Source organism: Amblyraja radiata, chromosome 14 (assembly GCF_010909765.2).
Source record: "Amblyraja radiata isolate CabotCenter1 chromosome 14, sAmbRad1.1.pri, whole genome shotgun sequence".
NCBI lineage: Eukaryota > Metazoa > Chordata > Chondrichthyes > Rajiformes > Rajidae > Amblyraja > Amblyraja radiata.
The window spans coordinates 21,863,545-21,888,782 of record NC_045969.1 but is presented as its reverse complement, the minus strand read 5'-3'; the positions used below and the strand labels follow the sequence as shown (position 1 = coordinate 21,888,782).

The 25,238-nt window shown below is 41.2% G+C and overlaps 1 protein-coding gene across 3 annotated transcripts in view; it reads right to left on the bottom strand.

Annotated features, from left to right (window-relative positions):
- sh3kbp1 (SH3 domain containing kinase binding protein 1) overlaps window positions 1-25,238 on the bottom strand; it is a 172,391-nt gene that overhangs the window by 45,242 nt on the left and 101,911 nt on the right. For all 3 annotated transcript variants that reach the window (XM_033032764.1, XM_033032763.1, XM_033032765.1), the window contains 2 exons: window positions 24,763-24,892; window positions 22,948-23,150 (listed from right to left, as the gene is read on the bottom strand). In XM_033032764.1, the coding sequence (XP_032888655.1) occupies window positions 22,948-23,150; window positions 24,763-24,892 (333 nt within the window). The remainder of the gene's footprint in view (window positions 1-22,947; window positions 23,151-24,762; window positions 24,893-25,238) is intronic.

The following is a 25,238-nucleotide window of genomic DNA, read 5'->3' as shown; positions in this document are numbered from 1 at the left end:
CGTGGCCAGCCAGAGAATAGTAATAAACTTAAAGTCATAAAATACTGAAAAGGTTAGAGGTAGGCCAAGACAGGAAGATTTTAGAAATGAAAGGGTGATTAGGCTAGGAAGAAATAAACATAAATGGTAGGAACTCTAAAAATATATGAAAAGGATAACAGTAACTAGGTAAACATTGGTCCCTCTAACAAGTCGGGAATGAATAATTGGAAATATGGAAATGAAGGAGACTTTGAACAAATATATTGTATTTATCTCTATGATACAAAAATATTCCCGTAATAGTTTAAATTAAAAATCCAGGTAAAAGAGGAAGGAACTTAAAACAAATGGCTATTACAAGAAAAAAAAGGCAACAACCAACAGGCTGACAAATGCCCTGGACCTTGAAGGACACTATAGGGTCTTAAAAGTAGCTGCAGTGATGATGTTGGTTGAACACAGTGGGTACAAATGTTGTGCCTTTATTTGATGGATATGTCTGCATATAAAAGGTACACACAATTGCTGGGGAAACTCAGCGGGTGCAGCAGCATCTATGGAGCGAAGGAAATAGGCGACGTTTCGGGCCGAAACCCTTCTGCATATAAGTTGTTCAGTGAAGATTTGCTTGGTTGGCATTAGAAATGAAAGGGTTCTCTTATGGGGAAAGGAAGATAGACACAAAAAGCAGGAGTAACTCAGCGGGGCAGGCAGCATCTCTGAGAAGGAATGGGTGACGTTTCGTGTCAAGACCCTTCCGCAGGCATGAGAAAGGGTTGACCCTAAGCATTGCAGGTTTGAAGTATAGGAGATGATCATTTTGAAATGCAAGATTCTAAGGGGACTTGACAGAACAAATGCAGAGATGTGTCCACTTGAAGGAGATGCCAGTGGGGGTGAAATCTAGAACACGAGAGCATAACTTTAGAATAAGGAGCTCTCTGGTTAAGATGGATGAACAAGAATTTCCTCTCCAAGCATATATTTTAGAGAGCTGTGGAGGCCAAATCATTGAATACATTCAAGACAAAGGCGAACATTTTTGATCCATAGTGCAGATAGGGGTTATGGGGAAGAGGCACATAAGTGAACCAATACAAAACTCAGATCATCCATTAGCATACTTAATGTCACAGCAATCCGCAGGTTATTAGTCCACTCCTGTCCGTAATAAGGATATTTTAATTAAGAAGTTACAATTGAAAATAAAAGTAAAAACTTGTCAGGAAGCATAGCTCAACGTTTTCAAATTATGGAGAGATGGTCATTAATGACGTGGCTGAAGTTAGTTGAACTGGCCTGAGGAGCTGACAGTGAAGCCCTTGGACTGAGATAATGGACTGCTCAGAGCCAAACCATTTTTCTCGATAAATGGTTATAGCCAAATTTTCTCCTTAATTCTATCAGCTTCAGTTTAATCACAGCTTATTGATGCCACATCTAGTAAGATGCTTCCTTATTTCATGTCACCACTGTAATTCAGGACTTTTATCTGAGTTTGGATCAAACTTAGATGAGGCCTGGAGCTGAATGGTTCTGTCAAACGATACACAAAAAGCTGGAGTGTCTATCTTTGGTTTAAAACAACATCTACAGTTCCTTCTTACAGCTACCTCTACTGCCAGTTATTCAATCAAAGCATCCATATCATTCAACTGTATCTCTCTTCATTCAATACCTATGCCTCATGTCCTATTTCCCACTAAGATGTGAAGGTGACCATTAATGAAACACTCAATGAAGAAACCGTGACCGGTATCATCATAATCATATCACCAGTATCATCATACTCAATATAGACACAAAATGTTAGAGTAACCAGGGCTGCCAACATTGGGCGAGAGTTGAGAGTGAGAAATTGCAAGAGACCAAGCCTGAGGGAGCGTAGCAACCGGGGGGGGGGGGTGGTGGTGTGGGAGGACGTGTCCCCGTTCCCATTGGTATGGAGCTTTCGCATTTTTCAGCTTGAAATTGTGCAATCTGGTGCATACTGTAGCGAGTCTTTTAACTTACACTTGCAATATTTATGCTTTAAATTGGATTAGCTATGAATAAGGTTAGGCTAAATTACATTCCTAATTACATTCCACAGTAGAGCCAGGCGCAGCACATGAATTATCTTAGTATATTCATGTATGGAAATCAGATTATAATCAAACACTTGGCCCATGTTGACCAACCTGGGTCTCACTGCACACCTGGTACTACTCCTGACCCTGACTCCAGTTGCATACCTTCTCTCATTCCTGACCTCGAGTCCAGCCTTACACCTGGCCCCCTATTCTTCACTGATCATAGCTGCTTACCTGCTTAGGTTTCAGGTGCTGAACACTCCCTTTGTCCCAGGTTTGACTGCACACCTAGTACCATTCCAGACCTTGACTCTGGATGCACACATGGCCTTGCTCCTTGCCCCTCTGCACTGACAATATATCTGGCCCACACATAAAGCCACATATCTGACCCCCTGGACTTAACCTATTACGTTCAAGTCCACAGGTGCTTATCTAATGCAGTAATCTTTTATGGGGCACTTCACAGACCAAATTTTGTAAAACATCGTATATCATTTTCCTACATCCATTGGCTTCCTTGTTATCTAACATGCTAGTTACTTTGTCAAAGAAGTCATCAATTGGTTGAACACAATTTCTCATCCATAAAATTATTATACTCACTCAGCTGTATAAGTATTCTGTTACCATTTCCTTCATTTTCCTAACAAACTATCCTGAAGTCATTTTCACCCCCAATATTTTCAGTATTTTGCTGGTCTTCTTCTCAGCTGGGACTTTTCCGAAATGCAAAGTCCAATAACTATACATTTAAGCAATATTATTCTATTAAATGTGATCTTGAGAGAACACAACAATGATAAAAAGATCTTTGTTTTGATTGGACCTACCAATATGCATACATTATTATATTACAGTTAATATGTACCGAGGGCAAATTTTTGTTCCAATGCTCCCCATTCCCAATTACTTTTACATTGAAGTGATTGAAATCCAAGTGAAGTTTAAATGGCATCAGAAAAATAAAACCTCCGGAATGGATTATATGAATTACGTAGTTGGTTGGAGTCAATATCAGCACAATTACTATATTAAACTTTGAATACTCAGATATCCTGGTTCAAGCGAAAACTAAAGACAAATTATAACCTCCTTACACATTCCCCTGCAAGTATCTCTGTCACCCCTTTAAAATATGCCCCTTCTTTGAACAAGCTCTTAAACATTGCATCTGAATCAGTTTCTATCTGATTACACTCATTGAGGATGTTCATCTACTTGTTCACTTAATAAAACAACAAGATTTGGAACATTTCTATTCAACCTGTCAAAGGAATTTGGGGGGGAGTCTAGAAATAGTCAGTGAGGTAAATAAACATAATAGTTGAGTGGTAAATGAGAAAAGTGCTACCTTCCCAATATTCATCGGAAGGAAATAATGGGTTATCGGGGCTGTATATTGTGACAGACAGCCTGACACCTTGCATGTCATTTTAATATTACACTTATCCCATCCCCCTGGATATTCCGGATTAATGAATTAAGGTTTTGTCAACTAATTACAATTCAGGTTAATTACAAATCAATAACATTAGCCAAATCCGAAACACGAAGCGCTGAGCATTGGGATCCAGACATCACGGACAACTGGCCTCAGTTCCCCGCTCACATCTGGCAGTGTTCTCTGTCTGAACCAGGGGCCACGGAGCGTTTTTGAAAGTGGGGAGGCTGAGCGATCACTGATCACTGGCCTTGGGGGTACCTGGAGAGGGAGTGAAGCAACCGAGTGGGGGGGTGTCCCCCTCCCACAGTAGGGACCTTTTGAAATTTGATGTATTAAAATCATGTTTTAGTGCATTGTAGTAGTATGATTTCAATGTTTTTTGTTTGAAGTATTTTTAAGAGGTAACTTTTTAAGGGGTAACTTTTTCCACACAAAGGGTGGTGGGTGTATGGAACAAGCTGCCAGAGGAGGTAGTTGAGGCAGGGACTATCCCAACATTTAAGAAACAGTTAGACTGATACATGGATAGGACAGGTTTGGAGGGGTATGGACCAAAAGCAGATAGTGTAGCTGGGACATGTTGGCAGGTAAGGGTAAGTTGCGTCGAAGCCTCCATTGCCTTCCGTGGCAGAGAATTCCACAGATTCAAAACTCTCTGGGTGAAGAAAATTTGTCCTCATCTCAGTCCTAACTGGCCTACCCTTTTTTCTTAAACTGTTACCCCTGGTTCTGAACTCCACCAGCATCGGGAACATCGTGAACATTTTTCCTGCAGTTACAGTAAGTGAAAATCTAGCAGGATGCTCTCTCCAACCACCGCCATATGAAGCCCACGATCTTCCACCGTTTCTACCCAGTGCTTGGTTCTTAAATCCAGTAGTTGTCACTGGTTGTCCTACAGGATGCACCAAGCCACAGCCTGATCCATGCCGGTCACATGGGGGAATTCGGCACAGAGACTCTCACTGCAGCGGCGCAATGCTTCCGACGCCTCCGACGGCCCAGGATTCTTGCACTGAGGCTGCTCCATGGCCGGAGCTGCAACGAACGACTCGCCAGCCCGGCAAACACCGGCCCCGGCTCCCAATCCGCATCTGTCCCTGCCGCTGCTTCTGCTTCCATCCCTCCCTCAGTCCCAGCTCTCCAACACCCACGGCCCAACTACATCTAGAAAAAATAAGGTTTGTCTTGACTGACAAACTAGATCAATTTTCAAAAATATGGTCTCCCTTTATTGAATTTCTTCAACAACATAATGGTTGGACCCAAACTCAAAACCAATGGTAGGGCTGGGTGAGCGGGCGTACGGAAGGGCAGTTCGATATATCTCCGCTTCTTTTACACGTTTGCTAGTTTCGGGATTTTCCTTAACTTTTTTTTTTCTTTTCTTCTTTCTTTCCCCTTTTTCTTTTTTTAAATCTAGTTATTAGATTATAAAATGTTCAAAACTGAAGCTGTACGAAATGTTATGTCGATCATTTTTTTTTTGTATAATTGCTTCTAACAAAAACATTTTTAAAACACTCGCGGCCCATGCAGTTGATATGGGTTTTGAAGTTTTCGTTGATCACAGAATTTCTCATGACAGAGCGTGAGAAATTTGTGATCAGCGTGATAATTTGGCGAAATGCATGATTCCCATGCTAAATGCGCGAGAGTTGGCAGCCCTGGAATAACTCAATGGGTCAGGCAGCATCTCTGGAGAAAAAAGGAGGTGTGAGATTTCAGGTTGGGATCCTTCTTCAGACTGAAGAAGGATTCCGACCCAAAACATCATCCGCATTTGGAGTATTGAGTGCAGTTCTGCTTGACCCATTACAGGAAGGATGTGGAAGTTTAGGAGATGGTGCAGAAGTTGTTTATCAGAATATAGACAAAAACCTGGAGTAACTCAGCGGGACAGGCAGCATCTATGGAGAGAAGGAATGGATGACATTTTGGGTCAAGACTCTTCTTCATACTGGGTCTCGAAGATGGGTCTCGCCCCAAAACGTCACCTATTCCTTCTCTCCGGAGATGCTGCCTGTCCTGCTGAGTTACTCCAGCTTTTTGTGTCTATCGTCAGTTTAAACCATCTGCAGTTCCTTCCTACACATGTCTATCAGAATGCTCCCTGGATTAACGGGTATTAGTTATAAGGAAAGGTTAGACAAAAGGATTGTTTTCTCTGGAGTGTTGGAGGTTGACGGAAGACTTTATAGGAGTATATAAAATTATGAGAGGCATAAATAGAGTAGACAGTCAGAACTTTTTTCCCCCTAGGGTGGAAATGTTAAAGACTAACGGGTACAGCTTGAGGTTAGAGGAGGACAGTTTAAAGGTGATACGCCGGGCAAGTTTTTCTTTTACACAGAGAGTGTAGGTCCTAGACTGTGGAACAGCATCCCCCTCCCCATCAGAACTGCCCCCTCCATCGACTCCTTTAAGTCTAGACTAAAAACATCTGTTCTCCCAAGCCTTTCCTGACATCCTCTGAGCGAGGGCTATTTGTATATATGTATGTAGCTTGCTTGTGTATACTATTCTTATAACAAATGTAACGCACTTTGGTCAACGAGAGTTGTTTTTTAAATGTGCTATATAAATAAATGTGACTTGACTTGACTAGAACGTGCTGCCAGGGTTGGTGGTGGAAGCAGAGCTTAAGAAGCATTTATGTAGGCACATTAGTCACTTGCAGGCAGAGGGGATTTAATTTAATTTGGCATCATGTTCGGCACAGATACTATGGGCCAAAGGGCCTGATGCTGTGCTGTTTAATTCTATTTTCTAACTTAATTGCAAATGCCTAAGAACCGCAACCGGGCCAAGAAGTGAAGACAAAGCAGACAATGGTGAAAAACACATACTATCGATCTAATTCAAACTCGCAGCCACCAACAAAGATGCTGACATTGTAGGTAAATTAGATCCCAGGCTAGAAGCAGGAGTTGCCTGTGGTAAAACACCAGATTTTACTGCTATACAGCCAGGGCAGAAGGCAAGGTTAGTGTATATGCCAGCTTCTCCAAAGGAGAGGTTTCACACTTACAAGACAGCATTCAAATGAGAATGCAGATGGATTACTTGCATTTAATGACTGTGCACAGTTACATAGTTGGTACATTAAACACAGGGTTGTAAGAATTTCCCCTATATCAATCAGCTAAGATGGATCTGGCATCAACTACAGGTGCACAACCTTTTATCCGAAATTCCAAATAACGAAAAGCTCCGAATAGCGGACATTTTTTCGGTCATTGAAGAAAGGTCCTTGAAGACGTTCACCGAGGGCGGCCCGCAGAGGTGACAGCGGAACCTCCGGTCGGTCATCGAAGAAAGGGGAACTAAATCCCCATTCATAAAAGAGAAGGTGAGGGTATATTGCGCGGGAGGGTTAATAATTGACAATCTGCTGCTGCCTGCCCGCTGAGCCAAAAAGTTCCCACGGTAGACTCACGATACACAGTGTATCGTGAGTCTTGCGTGGGAACTTTTTAACTCAGCGGGCAGGCAGCAGCAGATTGTCGCTCCCTTCAGTTTCACCCCACCTACACCCCTCTGCTTCCCGGCCATGTGTGTGACCCCTTACCTCCCCTCTCCAGCTCCCCGCCCATTGCACTGGCGCGGGGGCTTTGCACTGTCTTCACGTCGGCGATGCCAGCAGGTCAGTGCCAGTCATCGGAGACGTCAGGACCAACGGGACACCGACCCCCAGGCCCACTGCAAGCACGGAGATCCCAGAGACCCACAGCCAGCAGCAGCCCAGCCCCGTTCCAACTCCAGACGATCACGCTCCCCGTAGGGACAGAAGCTGATGGTGTGCAAGGTACGTCTTGTTCTTGGGGTTGCGGATGAGGGGGCGCAGCTCAGGCTGTGACGTCTCCGGCCACCCCCCTGTACAGGAGCTGAGACTACACTGTACCGCCTTTGCAGGTGAGCAGGAGAGTGGGGTTGTTTGCAGTTGCAGAGGGAGGGGGCAAGGGCGGTACAGTTCCCAGTCTCAGCTCCTGTCCAGGGGGGTGGCCGGAGACGTCAGGACCAACGGGACACCGACTGCAAGCACGGAGATCCCAGAGACTCACAGCCAGCAGCAACTCTAGCCCAGCCCCGTTCCAACTCCAAAGGAACCCGGGTTGCGGATGAGGGGGCGCAGCTCGGGCTGTGGGCGAACTGCCACTTGTCGCTGTAGCGGCCCATCGGGGAGCGGGTTCCTCTGGAGTTGGAGGGGGAGGGGGGTATTGTGTTGTTTGATCGCCCCCTGCTATCCCAGGGACAGGGAGACACAGCGGCTTTTGAGAATGGTGGGCAATCACTTCCAAAGTTCTGCCCACACAGTCAGTACACCTCTCCTACACTTGTCTCCCGCGATAAGATCATCTCGCAGAGAATGATCCCAGCCTAACCCTCCCTATTCTCTCCTATTCTGCAAGAAAAAACTACATTGAAGACTCAAACTCGCGATCGAGTAACTGCCGGGATCGAGGCTCAAACTCGCGACCTTGCGGATATGAGCCGAGCACTCTACCACTGAGCCAGCCGTTAAAATCTACGTTAAAAATCTTCCATTCCGAAAGCCGAAAAATTCTGAATTACGAAAAGTGTCTGGTCCCAAGACTTTCGGATAAAAGGTTGTGCACCTGTATCACCTTGTGCATAGCTTGAAGCATAGAAGTGGCAGCAAATTATGTTGCAGCTTCCACTTCAGCACAAGCAGCTGCTGCCTGCTGAACGAGACGAGTCAGCAAGATCTGAAACAGGCCTTCTGGACCCTAAGGTGCTCAACATCATCCTCCATCACATCAGCAATCCCTTACACTGAAGGTGAACAGTCTTTCTAATTCTAATTACCGATACTCAGGTAGCACTGTGATAGGCAAGGCCACAGTAGAGAAACACAAAAAAGGATAAGCAAGAATAATTATACGCATTTTTCTTTTGTGTGCAAAATGGCACGATTTAATTTATTAATTCCTGGCTTGGAATATGGTGCCTTTTGTTATTGGATTCTGGCAAAAGAGATGCTGACAGGGAACTGACAGAGGGAACTATGGGTGTGTGACTATGGGTGAATGGGGAATTGGGGTTTTAGTTACTGGTAAATCACTTGAATGAACTCAGAGACAGCCCAGACTTTTTTTTAAATCGGACTGAAAGATACTCCTTCACTACTTTCCTCATGATCCTTTCCCTCTCCAACTTCATTCGCTTAATCTATTTGGATTACCATTTTCCTGTATGCCTATCACCATAAAACATAACTTGTGAATGCACTAAAGTGATACTACTTATTTTCAAGGAGTGAATTCTGGAGTATGAGTTCTAATTAACAAAACATCCAGCACATGTAGCATTCCAGAGCATGAGGGGAAAAAAATAGATTTCCTACATGGCAAAGGATGTGTATTATACATAAATAAGGAGTCCTGCTGTACCTCCCTTTACGAAAAGAAATGAAGTCCAACCACTCATTCACAGCAACAGTTAATACCAATAATTAACTCTGGGCTATTTTTCTGAGTTCATTGATAAAACTATTTTATGAATTTAATCAATCACATTCGCATGCTGATGCAAAACCTGGCCTTTGTAATTAATACAGCCAGCACTCCATCTGACATATTTTCAATTGAAACCACACCAAATTCTGCTTTATCTGGAAATGTTTTTTTTTAATTCGAAGCCAAAATTTAGTACAGCCATTTGTCAAAATGGGATAATTTTCCTTGTGTAGTGTGTGTATGGAACCAAGACAAAAAGACAATTGCAAACAATATTGATGCAACGGTTCACGACAATCTGTTCTTTGGTCTACTGTTAATTAATCAATGTTTAAAAGATTATGTTCTAAAAATAAAAAGGACATTCTCCAAAAATGTGAAGTTCGCAATAGCATAAATGTTCACAAGCTTTACAAACTAAGGTTCATTTTCCAATAGTTATTTTGTTTTTACATTCTTTCATTGATGAACAACCTTGAAACAGGCCAGGGATTTACAACCATTTAAAACAACTCTAGTTTGCCGAAAGGAAGTTGGCTATTTTAATGAAAATCTGACTTTGCTGCTCCCCATTTATAGGAACTGCTGATGAAATTAACTAATTGCTTAATTAAAAAGTAATATGCGATAAAAGGAAAATGCTGACATAGATGTTTCCTGGTTGACTTTTTTTTTTATTTTTTAAAAGACCTATAAAAGTCTTTCATCTGCAAAACATGTGAAGCACTGTGGACCTACAATTGACACCATTGTGAAATGTTTCATTCTACAGGCCAGCTAAAAACAGATAACGGAAGAAGTAATTTATATTTAGTTGCAGAATTTGCAATAGTTTCTATGCATTTTGGGAAACTGGAATCAAATAACACGTTCAAAATGAGTTAACACCTGGACATGGCAAAAGGATTACAATAAGCAAGCTCTATAATATTCAGCCATACAGTAATTAAAATAACTTGAATCTTTCTAAATCGCAGTCAACATGTTTTCAATTGCTTAAAACCAGTCACTAACATACTACACAAATAAAGGGTGGGAAAGATCAAAAGATTGATCTATTGCTGACATACTAGGACTGAAGGAAAGAGAAAACTTAATTGCAATTAAAAACTGCATAATTTGATTATTTAATCTAATAATTATGTAAACAATAACAACAACCAGTTCAAAAGTTTGCATTAAAGCAAAAGGAGTGCTGATAACTAGAACCAAAGCATGACTGGGAAACAGTGATCAAATGAAACATTGTTAGACAAAACATTAATTACATTCTGGCTCAGCTCAACTTCCCCATTACCGACCCGAATGCTGTGACCAAAGATATGCTGAACTCAAATCTAGTTCATACAAGATAACCACAGTAGAGATCAAATAATTAAGACATTAGACATTCATTAAGATTACCTTCATAACATCACTGTACCGTCTTGTGACTGAATGAAAGATCACCCACTTCTCGGGTCATAAGTTGCTTAACTGTAAAGCTTCACTCGGATGTCTCATTCTGAAACCAGATAGGTCTTGAATATTTTTGGCAGTGGGTAGGGTTAGTCTAATTTATCACCCAAACTAGCAAAAATGTCACAGTGGTACATTAATTCCATAGTAAATCACCATATTTTGGTGTAACAAAGTTGCACGCAAGCCTCAAGTCTTTTTAATAAAGTAACATAAATTGTAATGAAAGTAAAAGTACACTGCATAAAGCTTAACTACAGTTTTAGGGCATATAATTCCAAAATATTCTTATCTAGCAGTTCCTAACCCAACTGAAAAAATGGTTAAAATTCCAAATTGCTTCCTTAATAGCCAATCTAAACTACATATAGGCACAAAAATGCACATCATCAGAATGTTTTCATTGCGGCGAAGACTGTGGCTGCTGACAAGTACAAACTAGAGCATTTCTGTTTACATAATATATATACATGGGTCGACTTGTTCTTGTAAATTAAAGGTTTTTGCATTAGCTTTAAACTTTAATGATAGCAGCAGTTCCTCAAAAAAAAACCGAATATGGATAAAACAAATGGAATCTTAATGAGCGTAAAAATAGAGGGTGAATAGAACTCCCAAAACAAAAACATGCATTGTAATTATTCTTTTTCAATATCTTATCTTTCGTTTTATGTAATCTGGATGCCCTTTCATCAATTTGCTTTTGGGGAAAAAAAAATCAGAACAGTAGTGAAGATTAAAGTAAAATTGAATATTTTCAAATTCCCAGAATATAATAATAAAATCACTGAAAGGCATCAATTGAAAGAACACTGAAAATAAATATTAAATATTTTTTTGAATTCAAACTTCAACTTGACTAAATTGGAAAAGGAAAATGAAGGAAGGTACACAAGAAAATTATCAAATCACACGAATAGACAGTCACCATTCGATGTCTGTCAGACTCGACACCTTGCTTGACAATGGAAACAGTGGATGGCAATTGATCTAAGAGGCCCACATCTTTAATTTCCCTTATTTCCCTTTATACATTGGGGAAGCAGGGCAGTTGACTCTTATACATCCTCTGTTTTGGACTTTATCAACTCCACCATCAACAATGTCACCTCCCTCAAACTGATTACCATATTCCCAAATCAGAAGCCATGGATGAACAGCGAGGTCAGGCTACTGCTGAAAGCACGGGACACCGCTTTCAGGTCAGGCGATGCTCGAGCCTACAGTTCATCCAGGGCTAACCTGAAGAGGGGCATCAAGAAGGCCAAGCACTGCTATAAGCTAAGGATTGAGGAGCACTTCAATAACAACTCCGACCCCCGAAGCATGTGGCAAGGCATCCAGGCCATCACGGACTATAGACCCACCAACACCACCCCCACATCCAGCGACGCCTCCTTCCTTGAGGAGCTTAACCACTTTTATGGCCGCTTTGACAGGGACAATCTAGAGATGGCCATCAAGGCTGTGATCCCTGCTGATCATCCCTCACACTCACCCCCTACGACGTGTACGTGGCACTGAGCAGGATTAATGCACGTAAGGCTGCTGGACCTGACGGCACCCCCGGGCGCGTCCTCAGGGCCTGTGCTGCACATCTTCAACCTGTCACTTGCCCAAGCAGTTGTCCCCACGTGCCTTAAAACCACCTCCATCTTGCCGGTGCCAAAACACCCCACTGCGGCGAGCCTTAATGACTTCCGCCCAGTTGCACTTACTCCCATCATCACCAAGTGCTTCGAGAGACTGGTCCTGGCACACCTCAAAGGCTTCCTACGTCCCACACTGGACCCCAATCAGTTCGCCTACTGCAAGAACAGGAGTACGGAGGATGCCATCTCAACGGCACTTCACTCCGCCCTCTCCCACCTCGACAACAGAGACACCTACGTAAGAATGCTGTTCATTGATTATAGCTCAGCATTCAACACCATTATACCCTCAAAAATGATCACCAAACTCAGCGACCTGGGCATCGACCCCTCCCTCTGCAACTGGATACTGGACTTTCTAACTAACAGACCACAGTCTGTTAGGTTAGACAAGCACACCTCTTCAACCCTCACCCTGAACACCGGCGTTCCACAGGGCTGTGTGCTGAGCCCCCTCCTCTACTCCCTCGTCACCTACGACTGCACACCTGTACATGGTACTAACACCATCATCAAGTATGCAGATGATACAACGGTGATTGGCCTCATCAGCAACAACGATGAGTCGGCCTATAGGGAGGAGGTCCAGCTCCTAGCAGCATGGTGCGCTGACAACAACCTGGCCCTTAACTCCAAGAAGACCAAGGAGCTCATTGTAGACTTCAGAAGGTCCAGGGGCGGCACGCACACCCCTATCCATATTAACGGGACGGAGGTGGAACGCGTTTCCAGCCTCAGGTTTCTGGGGATCAACATCTCCGTTGACCTCTCTTGGACCCACAATACCTCAACACTGGTATAGAAGGCTCACCAGCGTCTCTTCTTCCTGAGGAGACTAAAGAAGGTCCATCTGTCTCCTCAGATTCTGGTGAACTTCTACCGCTGCACCATCGAGAGCATCCTTACCAACTGTATCACAGTATGGTATGGCAACTGCTCCGTCTCCAACCGGAAAGCACTGCAGAGGGTGGTGAAAATTGCCCAATGCATCACCGGTTTCTCACTCCCCTCCATTGAGTCTGTCCAAAGCAAGCGATGTCTGCGAAGGGCACGCAGCATCGTCAAGGACTGCTCTCACCCCAGCCAGTCTGTTTACCCTCCTACCATCCGGGAGGCGCTACAGGTCTCTCCGTTGCCGGACCAGCAGGAACAGCTTCTTCCCTGCGGCTGCTACATTACTGAACTCTGTACCTCGGTGATTACTTACCCCCCCCCCCCGGACACTCTTTCCCCAGAAAAATCGCACTATTACGACTGTATGTACGTATATATATTTATTGCTCATATTCTATGTTCGCTCTTCTGGGGAGATGCTAAATGCATTTTGTTGTCTCTGCACTGTACACTGCACAATGACAATAAAGTTTGAATCTGAATCTGAATCTGAGTTGAAGGCAAGGTAGTGTATGGTAATGTGGTGCAGAAAGACACAGGTAGCGGGTTTGGTGCAGAGGGTGTGGCATGGGAACATAGGCAGGGAAATTAAGGTAAAGAAAGGCTAGAACAAAAAGGGGAATGAGGATAGCAAATGCAGGAATTGATATGGGGAAGAAGAGAAGGGCATGTATAGAGTTTGGAGGATGGCGTCTATGAACGTGGCTGGTGGCATGGAAGAGGTGCAGAGGAGGACAACCTGGGCAAGCAAGGGAGTGTGCATGTGCAAAAATAGTCATGCGCAGGTAATTGACTACAGAGATCATGGTGTTAGAAAGGGGAGAGCAATGCAAAGTAGGACAGTGAGAAGAAAATGAAGGAATATGGAAGGAACAGTAGAGGGAATGTTGAAATATCAAAAAAGAAGAGTGTTAAGAAAGGAGGGAAAAAGAAAAGAAAAACACAGCTATGCAAGGAGAAATAAAGGATCCACAACAATATCTAACTAAAGAAAATTTATTTTTTACTAATCACCCTTTATATATTTTATTATATACAATTAAAATAAGTAATCACGCAATGTATCACCGGTTTATAACGTGAATATTTTTCGTAAATTGATCCATGCTGGATTTAGAGTAACAGGGTTTTATTTAATTTGATGGTATTCATTTCCTGTCAGCATAAACAAAATACTAAATTTAGTTTAGTTAAGAGCTACAGCACGGAAACAGGCCCTTCGGCCCACCGAGTCCGCACCGACTAGCACACTAACACTATCTTACACACACTAAGGACAATTTACACTTATACCAAACCAATTAACCTACAAACCTGTACATCTTTGGAGTGTGGGAGGAAACAGATTATCCACGTGGTCACGGGGAGAACGTACAAACTACGTACAAACAGCACCCGTAGTTGAGATCGAACCCGGGTCTCCGGCACTACAAGCGCTGTAAGACAACAACTCTACAACTACACCATCGTGCCCCCTTATTAATACTGAAAATCCAATATAATAGGGTTTTTTTCTAATTAAATTAAATCACAGAATACCATCCAAGATTTAAATAATTTCTTGAACTGATTGACGGAGATTTGCTTTTGGTAATTACATTTCTGAATGCAGGAGTCCTTTCACAGTTGCAATGTTGACATTTATGAAAGAGAATGTCAGATGTCCTTAATAAATTAATTGACAAATCCAACAAAGTCAATGTCATAATCTGCTCATGAACTCAAGATTTTGACAATTGAAGTGATACTGGACATGAAATTAAATTTACACGACACCAGGTTATTACATAGATACATAGAAAATAAGTGCAGGAGTAGGCCATTCGGCCCTTCGAGCCTGCACCGCCATTCAATATGATCATGGCTGATCATCCAACTCAGTATCCCGTACCTGCCTTCTCTCCATACCCCCTGATCCCTTTAGCCACAAGGGCCACATCTAACTCCCTCTTAATTATAGCCAATGAACTGGCCTCAACTACCTTCTGTGGCAGAGAGTTTCAGAGATTCACCACTCTCTGTGTGAAAAATGTTTTTCTCATCTCAGTCTTAAAGGAATTCCCCTCTATCCTTAAGCTGGGACCCCTTGTCCTGGACTTCCCCAACATCGGGAACAATCTTCCTACATCTAGCCTGTCCAACCCCTTAAGAATTTTGTAAGTTTCTATAAGATCCCCCTCAATCTCCTAAACTCTAGCGAGTACAAGCCGAGTCTATCCAGTCTTTCTTCATATGAAAGTCCTGACATCCCAAGAATCAGTCTGGTGAACCTTCTCTGCACTCCCTCTATGGCAATAATGTCCTTCCTCAGATTTGGAGACCAAAACTGTATGCAATACCCCAGGTGTGGTCTCACCAAGACCCTGTACAACTGCAGTAGAACTTCCCTGCTCCTATACTCAAATCCTTTTGCTTGAATGCTAACATACCATTCGCTTTCTTCACTGCCTGCTGCATCTGCATGCCTACTTTCAATGACTGGTGTACCATGACACCCAGGTCTCGTTGCATCTCCCCTTTTCCTAATCGGCCACCATTTAGATAATAGTCGGCTTTCCTGTTTTTGCTACCAAAGTGGATAACCTCACATTTATCCACATTATACTGCATCTGCCATACATTTGCCCACTCACCCAACCTATCTAAGTCACCTCGCAGCCTCCTAGCATCCTCCTCACAGCTAACACTGCCCCTCAGCTTAGTGTCATCCGCAAATTTGGAGATGTTGCATTCAATTCCCTCGTCCAAATCATTGATATATATTGTAAATAGCTGGGGTCCCAGCACTGAGCCTTGCGGTACCCCACTAGTCACTGCCATTGTGAAAAGGACCCGTTTACTCCTACTCTTTGCTTCCTGTTTGCCAGCCTGTTCTCTATCCACATCAATACTGAACCCCCAATACCGTGTGCTTTAAGTTTGTATACTAATCTCTTATGTGGGACCTTGTCGAAAGCCTTCTGAAAGTCCAGATATAACACATCCACTGGTTCTCCCCTATCCACTCTACTAGTTACATCCTCGAAAAATTCTATAAGATTCGTCAGACATGATTTACCTTTCGTAAATCCATGTTGACTTTGTCCAATGATTTCACCACTTTCCAAATGTGCTGCTATCCCATCTTTAATAACTGACTCTAGCAGTTTCCCCACTACCGATGTTAGACTAACTGGTCTGTAATTCCCCGTTTTCTCTCTCCCTCCCTTTTTAAAAAGTGGGGTTACATTAGCTACCCTCCAATCCTCAGGAACTACCCTCCAATCCTCAGGAGCTACGCTCCAATCAGTTTGATATATACAAATACATTAACATTTTAATGTTTTTCCATTTTTTGCTTGTTATTAATTGCAACTAAAAACTTCCATAACACTGAAAACGTCAATGGGAGTTTGAAAACCATGCTATTAAAATTGCATTCATTAGCTTAAAATTCAAGCTTCCAATGATATTCTGGCTGTGCTCCAGATATGCTGGCTCTGGAGACAGTCCAGAGGAGGTTTACAAGAATGATCCCAGGAATGAGCAGGTTAACCTATAATGAGTGTTTGTCGGCACTGGCCATGTACTCGCTGGAGTTTAGAAGAATGAGGTGGAACCTCATTGAAACATACCGAATAGTGAAAGGCTTGGATAGAGTGGATGTGGAGAGGGTGTTTCTATTAGTGGGAGAGAACTAGAGATCATCACCTCAGAATTAAAGGACGTTCTTTTAGGAAGGAGATGAGGAGAAATTTCTTTAGTCAGAGGGTGTTGAATCTGTGGGATTCTTTGCCACAGAAGGCTGTGGAGGTCAAGTCAGTGGATATTGTTACGGCAGAGATAGATAGATTCTTGATTAATACAGGTGTCAGAAGTTATGGGGAGAAGGCAGAAGAATGGGGTTAGGAGGAAGAGATAGATCGGCCATGATTGAATGGCGGAGTAGACTTGATGGGCCGAATGGCCTAATTCTACTCCTATCACATGACCTTATGACCTAACATTCACTTGCATTGAAGTGCAGAAATATCCACGAACCAGTACATTCAATTATTAGTAAATCGTTGAAAACATTAGTGATGCAGTGGTGCTGGTTTCCGACATTCAAGCAGCATAATAAAATGTCTAAGGTACACAAAAATGCTGGAGAAACTCAGCGGGTGCAGCAGCATCTATGGAGCGAAGGAAATAGGCGACGTTTCGGGCCGAAACCCTTCTTCAGACTAATAAAATGTCTATGAAACATAGTCATTGGTATTTTCAGAGTAAGCTGCCACAGTTTAATTACTATAGCTAAAAGTAGTTTTAATGCCAAAAGCAAGCAGGAATAACCAAGCAGATGTATAATCACTAAAAGTGCAATAAACAAACTACGCTGAACCATTTAATAGTTTCACATTGGTAAGTTTCTAAGGATGTTAAATTATCAACAGGAAAGAGACTTTTTTTTTTTAAAGTGGGCAATGTATCAGAACATTTTTGTAAAATTAGACGCATTCCCTAAAACAATAACCATTCAAATCCTGTCATTTCGATTTGGGTTTGTTACCAGTTTAATGGCAAGTGCACATTGCTGCGATTCAGGAACCAATATAAAAAACTGCAAATAATGTGAACTGTAAATAATGGTTATATTACTTTTGCATATGATTTCTTGACTTTTCATATTAACTTTGCCAATACCATTGGTTTATGCAGATATAACTAGTTTAATAAGTGAAAACTTGAAAATATGGTCACTATTATCCTGGGAATATATCCCAGTAACAATTCTAGAAAAGATCGTGCTTAAATAAATGCTATCCAAATGTACAATGCAATGTTAGTGTTAATAAAATAAGAGAATAATAAAATGAAATATTAGACACTTTAGTACTTCAAAGATTCATTTCCTGTAGTCAATTCAAAACTCTTACTTTTGCTTTTCCTATTTTTCTGGTGGTCGTCATTGCCTATGAACACTCATGACTTACTTCAAGTGAAATTCCCTATTGCTAAAAAATGGTTTAAAGAACCCCGGTTTTATCTTCAAGTCAAGCTTTTCTTAACTTCTCAGTAACTTTCCACTCACTAAATCGGCTCTGCCTAAGAGCTGTATATTATTCTCAAATGCCATGCATTGTTCCCTCTCTGGAACAGGATATAGAAAAAAGTGACTCCTATCTCTACTGGAAATCCTGCCCTCTCTCTTTCTCAATTTTGAATTAATATTAATACCATGTTTTTCTGGTGCATTTTTGGTCAACTGTGCTCATCGTGTTGTTTTGTATGCCCACTGTTCGGCTCAATGTGAGCAAGACTCATTACTTACTCTAACCCATCCTTTCCAAAGCTATTTAACTGGGGACTTGAAGCTCACCAATTTATTTTTGTTCTCAATATTTTCACTCTTTTAATTTGAAGGTGAGATGCAGGATTTATTAAACTAGTGCCCTCTATGTTGTTTGGGACAAAGACCCATCTTTTATTTATTTCTCTCTACTCCACAATTTGAGATTTGTAATAGAAAAAAAATCACATGTGGTTAAAGTGCACATTGTCAGATTTTATTAAAGGCCATTTTTATACATTTCAGGGCACCATAATGTTTGGGACACAGCTATGTCATGTAAACAAAAGTAGTCGTGTTTAGTATTTTGTTGCATGCAATGACTGCTTGAAGTCTGCGATTCATGGACATCACCAGTTGCTGGGTGATGCTCTGCCAGGCCTGTATTTCAGCCATCTTTAGCTTATGCTTGTTTTGGGGGCTAGTATCCTTCAGTTTTCTCTCCAGCATATAAAATATCTGCCCAATAGGGTTCAGATCGGGTGATTGATTTGGCCACTCAAGAATTGACCATTTTTTAGCTTTAGCAGTATGTTTGGGATCACTGTCTTGCTGTCGAATGAACCACTGGCCAATTAGTCTATACACTTCAGAATTCATTATGCTACTACCATCAGCAGTTGTATCATCAATGAAGATAAGTGAGTCAGTACCTTCAGCAGCCATACATGCGCAGGCCATAACACCCCCACCACCGTGTTTGACAGATGAGGTGGTATGCTTTGGATCTTGGGCAGTTCCTTTTTTCCTCCATTTGCGATTAGTAAGTTCACCAGTGCTCTCTTTCTTCTTAATGATGTTCCAAACAGTTGATTTTGGTAAGCCTAAGGTTTGGCTGATGTCTCTAACAGTTTTATTCTTGTTTCTCAGTCTCATAATGGCTTCTTTGACTTTCATTGGTACAACTTTGGTCCTTGTTGTAAAAAGCAATAAAAGTTTCCAAAGGTGATGGAAAGAATGGAGGAAAGACTAGGTGCTGAGAGCTCTCTTCTACCTGCATTAAGGAGGTAATTAAACACACCTGAGCAATTACAAATGCCTGTGAAGCCATGTGTCCCAAATATTATGGTGCCCAGAAATGGAGGGAGGGAGGGGGGGGGGGGGGGGACTATGTATAAACTCAGTTGTAATTTCTATATGGTGAAACCAAAATGTATAAAAATGGCCTTTATTAAAATCTGACCATGTCCACGTTGTTCTATTACAAATTTCAAATTCTGGAGTAGAGGCAAATAAATAAATGATGAGTCTTGGTCCCAAACATTATGGATGGCACTGTAATTACAAAGTGCAAATTTCAAAAACTTTTTGCACAACTAAAACCAACCAGTGCTGTCACAGACTCACTTGCATGTCAGGCATTTGCAAAACTGTGGATATATCAAGCAAAAAACAAAAGATTAGAGGAACTCAGCAGGTCAGTCAGCATTTGTAAGGGGAATGGACAGAGGACCTTCTGGGTTGGGACCCTTCTTCAGACTGATGAGGCAAAGCTTGGAAAGTGAAAGGTAGATACAGATGGGTTGACAGATGGGTGGAGTAAGTGACAAAGGCTAGCGGTGAAAAGGAGACAAAATGGTATCAAATAGGGAAAGGAATGGAATGTAAAGCCAGAAGGAGGAAAACTGGTAAAAGGTGATGGCGGGATGTGGAAAGAAAGGGCATAAAATGGAAATATGGAACTTGGGGATGGGAGATGATTATACAGAGGAGGATAAAGGAGCTGGATGACTATGGAGGTGGAAATGTTGGGCGAAATGTGTGCTCACCAAGGAGGGGATGGGATGACAGGGAAAGGGGCATATTAAAGTTGCTGAAGTCAACATTCATGCCATTAGTTTGTAAGCTACTCAACTGGAATATGAGGTAACTTCTTCATGTTTGCAAGTATTCAAATCAACTACACAGCTAGAACTTGCATATGTAAAATTTTGTATGTGTAAATATGGAAGACATTTCATGCTTTTTTAAGCCATGTCTCTCATGTTTGAACCAGGAGGTGCTTGCTTAATAAAATCTCCAGTGTGGTAACCCCCCCCCCCCCCCCCCACCCCCCCACCTATCACTTGCCAGGCTTTGTCCCATCTCACCTCTCTTTTCCAGATTTCTGCCCCCTATTCCAACAGTCTGAAGTCCAATCCATAACATCATCTGTCCATTCTCTCCACATAGGCTGCCTGATCCACTGAGTTCCTTGAGTCTTTTGTTTTTTGCTTAAAATTCCAGCATATGAAGTCTCATGTCTCCTATGGATATACCAACATCTTTTGACACTATTGGAGACAACGACCTAAAACTGCCCTGAAAGCATCAGTAGTGCAGGCAATTTAAGGCTGTAGTCAATATTCACCAGATGACTAGGTCACTTGGACAAACTAATTATCTACGTTTAAGCATGGAGAGACATGGTTAAAAAAAACCTATGAAATGCCTTGCACATTTACAAGACAAAACTAATTTCCAGCAAAAATATAAACATTTATTCAAAATAATACTTCTTTATTTGAAGGTCATGCAATACTTTACTTTCATACCAGATTTTACGAATGCAAGTTCTAGTTGTGTAGCTGATTGAATACACATGCTTTAGATTAAAAGTTCATAATTTGAAATGAAATCTTTAAAAAAGAGTCCAGAGCGTTCAATTAAGACTCCTCAGTTGAAAAAAAGTGTAACATTTGTTGGTTTCTCAGCTCTCATGAGGTATTGCTGAATAGGCATTCATTGTTTAATTTTCTTCATCACGTGATGCAGTGCAGATGTGAACACAAATACTGAAGGGACAACAACGCCTACACATCACTGAGAAACATTTAACAACCACACAAAATATTCCACGCAGCATATTCTGGTCAGCAAAGACAGATTCTGCAATAACCATACACAGTAAAGGCAAAAAACATTTCCATAGAAATATAAACAACAAATACTAGTGTATCAAAATAATAAGTGAATAAAAGAATAGAAAGATAATGAACAATCAGCTTCTGGATAGAAGATAGTTTATGGTGAAATTCATCTGACAAATACACTCAAGCAAAATTGATCTATCTTTTCTCTCATTTTAAGAAAATAAGCTTAATATATATTAATTGAATTTATCATTCTTGGGGCATCTCAAAATAATTTTCAGCAAAGCACATATACATAAAATAATAAATTTGATGGTTTTGGTTCAGGGACAAGTGTTAGCGCAGAGTATTTTTTTAAATATGTTGTCATGACATGTGGGTAGTGCAGGCAAGCCCATTAAAATGGTGGCACCTTAATCGACTGCAATCTGTCTGGTCAGCATATTCACTCAATGCTATTAAATAGGGATTTTTTTTCTGCAATGGATTTCAATATTGTATCACTAAATTTATTGCGCCTCTGCACACATTTGAAGATTTCCACACCTGAGAACTTTTCTCCCCATCTATCTGGCAGAATCATTTAATCATATTAAATACCTGTTAGATCATTTAAGATTTTTAACTGCAGGGAATAATCAACACATTTATGCAGCTCGCTCTTCAAAAGGCAAAAAGGTAGAATCTAAAACCTGCACTTTAGATGAGTTTGATCAAGTCCCTATATAACATAAGTTTTTCTACCATGCTTCAAGTAAAATTCTATTTATATAATGTCCAAAGACTTTTCATTGTACCTCGGGACACATGAAAATAAACTACACTGAAACTGAACCTATAACCCATTTTGATTACATTTTACATTTATACACCTCAACAGGAATCCAAATGTTATTTTCAAGTACAGTCCTATTCTCCCACCAGTAGGAAAATATTTGGATATACCCTGCTTACATCTAAGGATGATGAACTCCCCATCGCCAGCCAAAGTTTTATTTATTAGCCTAGGCTGTTTCCTGCTGCACAACTCTCTGCAGCCTGCTGTACAATCCCCTACTTTCCAATTTAATGTTGTCTGCAAACCTGGATTAGATCCTCTCTAATTTCACATGCACTTATTTTCCCAATAATCCTATAAATGTTATGAAATGTCTTCTGAAAGCTCATGTCAACAGCATTCTGGAATATTCATTATCTACCGCATTTTTTTACGTTGCAAAATCCTCACGGTGATTCAAAATTGGAACTAAATTTCATATAGTTGACTCTCTACAATGCTACTCAATCACACCCTCTGTAATGACATAATAACTAAGCCATATCTGGTGTTATGCTAACCGATGTCCTGTTACCAAGTTTGTCAATCCTCATTCTTCCTACCCTATGTTCATTTTTTCTATCTTTAAAAGGCACTATTCCATAACTGGGTTTGAGAAATTATGAAGAATGGAACTGCCATTTGCTCTCCAACTTCGTTTAATACCCTGCAGTGGAAATAGTTAAATCCTGGAGATTCATCCAACTGAAGTCAAAGTTCCTTAAATTATATTGACTTATTTCTAGGTTCTTTTCACCAGATCGTTTGTTCTCTTTCATGACTGGGAAAACAAATTTAAAAAAAACTTCATTCTCCTCTGTCTTTTAACTTTTGTACAATCAGATCCACCTATCTCAGGCGTAACTTCAACTCACAAAATAAACATTTATAGCAAGTTGCAGTGCCCAATTCTTTCACAAAATACGTTGAATTCTGTTACAATGTGTAGGTTTGTTGAATAAATAGGAAATAGAGGGTTTACCTTATCAATAGTGTTGGTATCAAGCTCAATTTCCATGGATCTTGGCCTTAGTTTGATAGGTTTGTCCTTAAAAATGTCTCCAAACCCAAATCCTTTTATCTTTTTTGGCTGAATTTCAGTTGCTATCGCACCATTTGATCCTTCCATCTTTCCACTAGTTGCATCTGTAATATCCTGTTCAGGGCTTCCTCTGTCCTTAACATCTTAAAACAAAGTACATTTCAATAAGGCAGGAAATTGAATTGGGGTGCTCTTTTACTCAAATAAAACATCTACATCCACATGCTGAACCTCATATTTTCATGGAACATTGTCATTCCCTCCACAATCTGTGAAACCGAGGCAGACATACACCGTGTCAAAGTCCTACTCCCAATTGGTCACTTCCCCTGAAGAATGCATCCTGATTATTGCTGGCGCAACAAGAGTAGCCAAGGAGCACCAGAAATTAGATCATTGACAGAATCCACGTATCTAATTCTCCTCCTTGCTTCCCACCTCCCTTCATCTTGTTACCTCTTCTGATCAATAATTTACAGATGATGTAAGCATACGCCATTACTCCCACCTCTGCCACCACCATTCACCATCCATTCCTGGGCTATATTTTCTCCTTACAAAATGCCAAAACAAATCCAGACATTGGTTGAACAGTGATGCAGCAAAAGTAAAACCAATCAATTGATTTACCATTTGAGGCCAAATGGTCCGGTTAAATGAGGGGCAGATGGAAGGCAACCAAATACGAGTGAGACACCAGGTAGCTAAAAGGATAGGAAAGTGCCAGCTAACTGGAGGCCAAGGTCAGGGACAAGGAATATTCAGGTGAGGACGTCAATGAGGAAGCTCACAGATGAAAAAGAGTTACTTTCCATTTTCAGGATGCAGGCATCACTGGCAAGGCCAGCATTTGTTATCCATTGTTAAGGAAATGATGATTCACCACTGATTAGCGGAGCGAATTCACAGGAAGAATGGGAAACTTTTTAACGTACATTTCCAATCCAGAACCAGACACTCAAACTTCAATCACCTGGTTGCAGCATGCAGGCAACACTTTCATTTGAGGATATAAAGAAGCACAACACCAAATATATAATCAACAACATTATCACTGAAGCCTATAGAAGAATGGGCTCTGCACTAATATCTGTAAAAAATACATTAGTCCCCTAAAAATAAATCACTTCATCCACTAATCTATTCCTGCTAATTAGGTAGCCCAGATTAATTTTGTTCTTGCCAACATGCTGTAGTCCAAAACCATGTTTTCTAAAGTCAGACATACTAGAAATATTCCACTATGGACACCAAATCAAAAGGGGGCAGTAAGGTCAGCAGCCTCTACCTGCCATTATGCATTGGTGTACTCGGAAAACCAAAGACATGTCGAAAGCAGTCACAAACAGGTGATCAGTTGATGTCTACATAAGATAATTGCTTCCTGGAAGATCTTTGTTATGAGCCACTCAGTGAGGATACTTCGCTTCCTCATCTCTCCATCTAGCCAACCCCAACATCCCCCCCCCCCCCCCCCCCCCCCCAACACTTCCTTCTCCCAATTCTAGCTGGCTACATTGCTCTAGCTTTGTCTCATTGTCAGCTATGCTGCATTGCTAGTGAAATAGTAATCAAAGTATCATGGATGGGAGCAACAGGCTTTGGTCAGAGCTTTTCTTTCTTCCACTGCACAATTCTAAACTGCAGAGAATGAAGGTCAATCTATTTGAATACGCTCCTGAATGACAAACCCAGCAAACCAACAAAACAATCTGGTGAACCTTTGCTGCATTCTCTCTTTTTTTCTGAACATACTTGCTTTCGATGTGGTATCTTCTTGGCTGTTGACCGCTTCCTCTGGTTCTTCTGGAAGTTCCTTGATGAAATTCGAGGGAAACATTCCAGTTTTACCATTGAGGATACCTTCCCACCAACCTTCCTCAACCTTAAAAATAACACAAAATACATTAACTGTAACATAAATGAAAAACATTAAATGATGGAAAGGCAGTTTACATTAAACCAAATGGCTTTAAAGCTCACAGATATCCACCGATGATACACTCATCCTTAGAGAGATTGTTTTCCAAAATGTCATGAACAAAATACAAAGATTAGAATCCAGCATACATTGAAAAGTACTTTAAACTTCTCCAGAACATAATCAACTATTGGTGTTAAAACATTCAGTTGCATTAAAAATCAATGTTATCACTATTCATTGACATGTACCCAACTACATTTGGGCAGAATGGATTAAAACAAGTTTTTAAATTGAAATCCAAGATCAT